General features: G+C 40.9%; 1 protein-coding gene across 1 annotated transcript; it reads right to left on the minus strand.

The window, feature by feature from the left end:
• Positions 1-411: 411 nt before the first annotated feature.
• LOC124375262 (C-C motif chemokine 20-like) lies at positions 412-1,956 on the minus strand. Its single transcript, XM_046833386.1, has 4 exons — positions 1,774-1,956; positions 1,094-1,196; positions 794-871; positions 412-695 (listed from the first exon to the last, which is right to left on the minus strand). The coding sequence occupies exons 1-4, from the start codon at positions 1,838-1,840 to the stop codon at positions 647-649; spliced, it is 297 nt and encodes a 98-aa protein (XP_046689342.1). The 5' UTR covers positions 1,841-1,956; the 3' UTR covers positions 412-646.
• Between the last annotated feature and the right edge of the window lie 1,538 nt (positions 1,957-3,494).

Consider the following 3,494-nt stretch of genomic DNA (forward strand, 5'->3'; position numbering starts at 1 on the left):
AGCACACTACAGCAGTCTTTTTCCAATCAAATCTACTTCTTTCAGCTGCTCCCATTAGGGGGCGCCAGAGCGGATCATCCGTCTCCATACCCCCCTGTCCTCTACATCTGCCTCCTTCACACCAACTACCTGCATGTCTTCTCTCACCACATCCATAAATCTCCTCCTTGGTCTTCCTCTTTTCCTCCTTCCTGGTGTCTCCATCCTCAGCATTCTTCTACTGATATACCCCATGTCCCTCTTCTGCACATGTCCAAACCATCTCAATCTCACCTCCCTCACCTTGTCTCCAAAACATCCTACATTTACTTCCTTCACAGAACCTTCTTTTTTACATCCACATTTTTATTTGTTTATTGTTTACAGAGTCACACGGCACTTAGAGACAAATTGAAAAATGAACCACATCCATAAAATCAGTATTGTTTATTGTTTTAAATATTAATAATTAGATTTTTTTTAAATCTAAAGTACATATTTGTGTTTGTTTAAAACACTATACAAGGTATATGAAACACTCTCTCTGAGTAATAAAGTACACAGCTCCCACAGGGACCCAAAAAGACAATAGAGAAGCACATCTTTAAGATGATTACGTTTTAATCCTAAATCTGAAGCGAGTTTGTAGAAGGTGCTGAACCGGAGCTCATCCTGAGTTCAGTGTTTCCGGTTTCCCGAATACTGCAGCCTTCTTCCTAAACCAGAAAACAAACAGATTTTCTGTTATTGAAGTTTTTCTCCAGTGAAAACGTTGACTTGCTTTCACGTGGCTGATAAACCCTGAGTTTCTCACCGTAGGCATGTGACCCTGTTCTGAGTCCATCTCATCTTCGGATCGGCGCAAATGTATTTTCCGTTTCGGGTCTCGAATCTGCAGATTATACAGGAGTGTGTAAATAATGACATTATCACAGTGTTGCAGCAACACCATGGTTGCACACTGGTACTGCCACAGTGTTACTACAGTCGATCCACTGTGGTATTTCATGGGGCCCCTGGTAACAGTGATACTACAATAAAAGTAAAACTCCTCGTCATACATCGTGTCTATACTGTTTAATCATTAACAGTCAGTGTTCTGATCGAAACTCACATTATAGCTCTGATGTCACAGTATCCAGTGATTTCCTGGATCGAGTATCCTTTTATCCGACCACAGCGAACAGGAAATGCAGTGTAGGACAGGCAGCATCGTGCTATGAGACCAGGCGAGACGAGAAAAGATGAGTCGAGACATTTGTGGTTAAAGATTATTTAAGTAGATCATTAGGATGTGATACAGTCATTGTCATATCTCATGTCCTTCTGCGACATTCATGCGGATTTAAACATATCACACACACACACACACACACACACACACACACACACACACACACACACACATAATAAAAAAATAATATTTTTACTATAATATATTATATATAATAATAATCTATTTCTGCAGTGTGAAGCGTCCCAGGGTGAAACAAAACGAAGGAACGTGTGTGTCCTGTTTAATAATTAACTGTGCACCTGCAGAGTGTACAGTACACACACTACAACACACACACTACAACACATGCTTCGTCTTCTTCATAACGATCAACACCAGAAATAACGGCGTGTAACTTTTCTCCTGCACAAGCAGAGATGCAGTGAAGTTTACAGGAAAAATAATCCAAAACCTTCTGGAAAAGAATCTAAAATTCAACATGACTGTAAAGCGTAACTCACTTCAGGAACGGATTGTGCAAGGTTGTGCTGCTGTGTGTGTTTTGTTATAATTTTTACCTGTTTCTGTGTCTGTGATGAAGGCACTGAGGATGAGGATGAACAGAAATGTCTTGCACATTGTCATGATGTTAAATCCGTCTTTTTCCTCTCTTTCTGTGGATTTTCATCAAGTTTTATACTTTTCTTCAGGGACTTTCCCACATGGATATCATTGGTGCATTTTTTATGTGTGTGTGTGTGTGTGTGTGTGTGTGTGTGTGTGTGTGTGTGTGTGTGTGTGTGTGTGTGTGTGTGTGTTTGTGCCTGTGTGTGTGTGTGTGTGTGTGTGTGTTTGTGTGTGCCTGTGTGTGCGTGTGTGTGTGTGTGTGTGTGTGTGTGTGTGTGTGTGTGTGTGTGTGTGTGTGTGTGTGTGTGTGTGTGCGCCTGTGTGTGTGTGTGTGTGCATGCAATCACAAGCTGGGTCAAACTTTCCGCATTCCTCCTCTTATCTAAACACCTCTTTTCAACTCAAATATGCAGAGTATAAAAGTTATGTGTGTGTGTGTGTGTGTGTGTGTGTGTGTGTGTGTGTGTGTGTGTATATATACTATTTGGTTTTGTGAAGAAGGTTTGGGGACACACGACCGTAAAGGTCAGGTATTGGTGTGGGTGAGGTGAGGACGCCGGGGGTGCAGTCAATATAAAGGTGAACATTAAGGTTCAGGAGGGTGAAGAATCAGAGCTCTATAGCAGGAGATCTTTCACTCCAACCCATACAAAGCAGATCTTAATGGAGCTGGCTCTGTGCACACGTCACTGTCATGCTGAGTAAAGCAAATGTTTATACAACTGCATCCAAAAACATTATATACAACAATGTGCCTCGAATGGTTTGGGTGAACTGACTGGTAAAGACACACGTGACTGGAAAAGTCCGCAACGTGTCCCAATACTTTTGATTTTGTCATGTGTGTGTGTGTGTGTGTGTGTGTGTGTGTGTTTACTGTATTATTTTTTTTATTTTTTCATAAAACTACACACACTGTACCTGAAATGTCTATTTTACCAACAACAACAATAAATACTCGTTACACTTAATAATTATACACTAATAAGTTTCATTTGTTCCTTAAACTCATCTTTTCTGCATTACGACTCAAATTTCTTTGTACAGACACAGAGTGTGTAAAACTTCCTCATACGACACACACACCTGTCTGAGAATTTGTTCTCATCTGTCAGCACCAGACTAACGAATTCTGGCTGTTTATTTTGGCACTTTTTACACACTTTAGCTTTATTTACACTTTTAAACCGCTGCAGGCTGGATTTTCCTGTAGCTGACTTTCAACTCAATTTGTGTGTATTTGTGTTGCGTTTTTAATAATGAACATCGTCTCAGAGCAGCTTCACACAGATCATGTGGTAATATAAATTAAGATGTTCTTTATAAGTGTGATGAAGGAAAATCTCCCTGAGATGCAGAAGGAAGAAACCTTGAGATGAACCAGACTCAAGAGGGAACCTCATCCTCATCTGGGTGCCACTGAATGTCCATTTATTACAGATAAATGATGTTGAGGTGCAGTGATGGAGATCAGAGCAAACTGTAGTCCTGAGTCAGTGTAGCAGACTGTTGATATTAACTACTGTCCAAATCCTCAAAGCTCCTGATCTTACTCCAGAATTTCATGGAACCACCCAAGGCGTTGATGAGAAACATCTCCAGCTGCACAGAGTCACCTCCAAACGAAGAGAACATCATCCAGAGGCAGACCAGGACGAAGTGGGAAGATCTA

This window comes from Silurus meridionalis, chromosome 21 (assembly GCF_014805685.1).
Source record: "Silurus meridionalis isolate SWU-2019-XX chromosome 21, ASM1480568v1, whole genome shotgun sequence".
Classification (NCBI taxonomy): Eukaryota; Metazoa; Chordata; class Actinopteri; order Siluriformes; family Siluridae; genus Silurus; species Silurus meridionalis.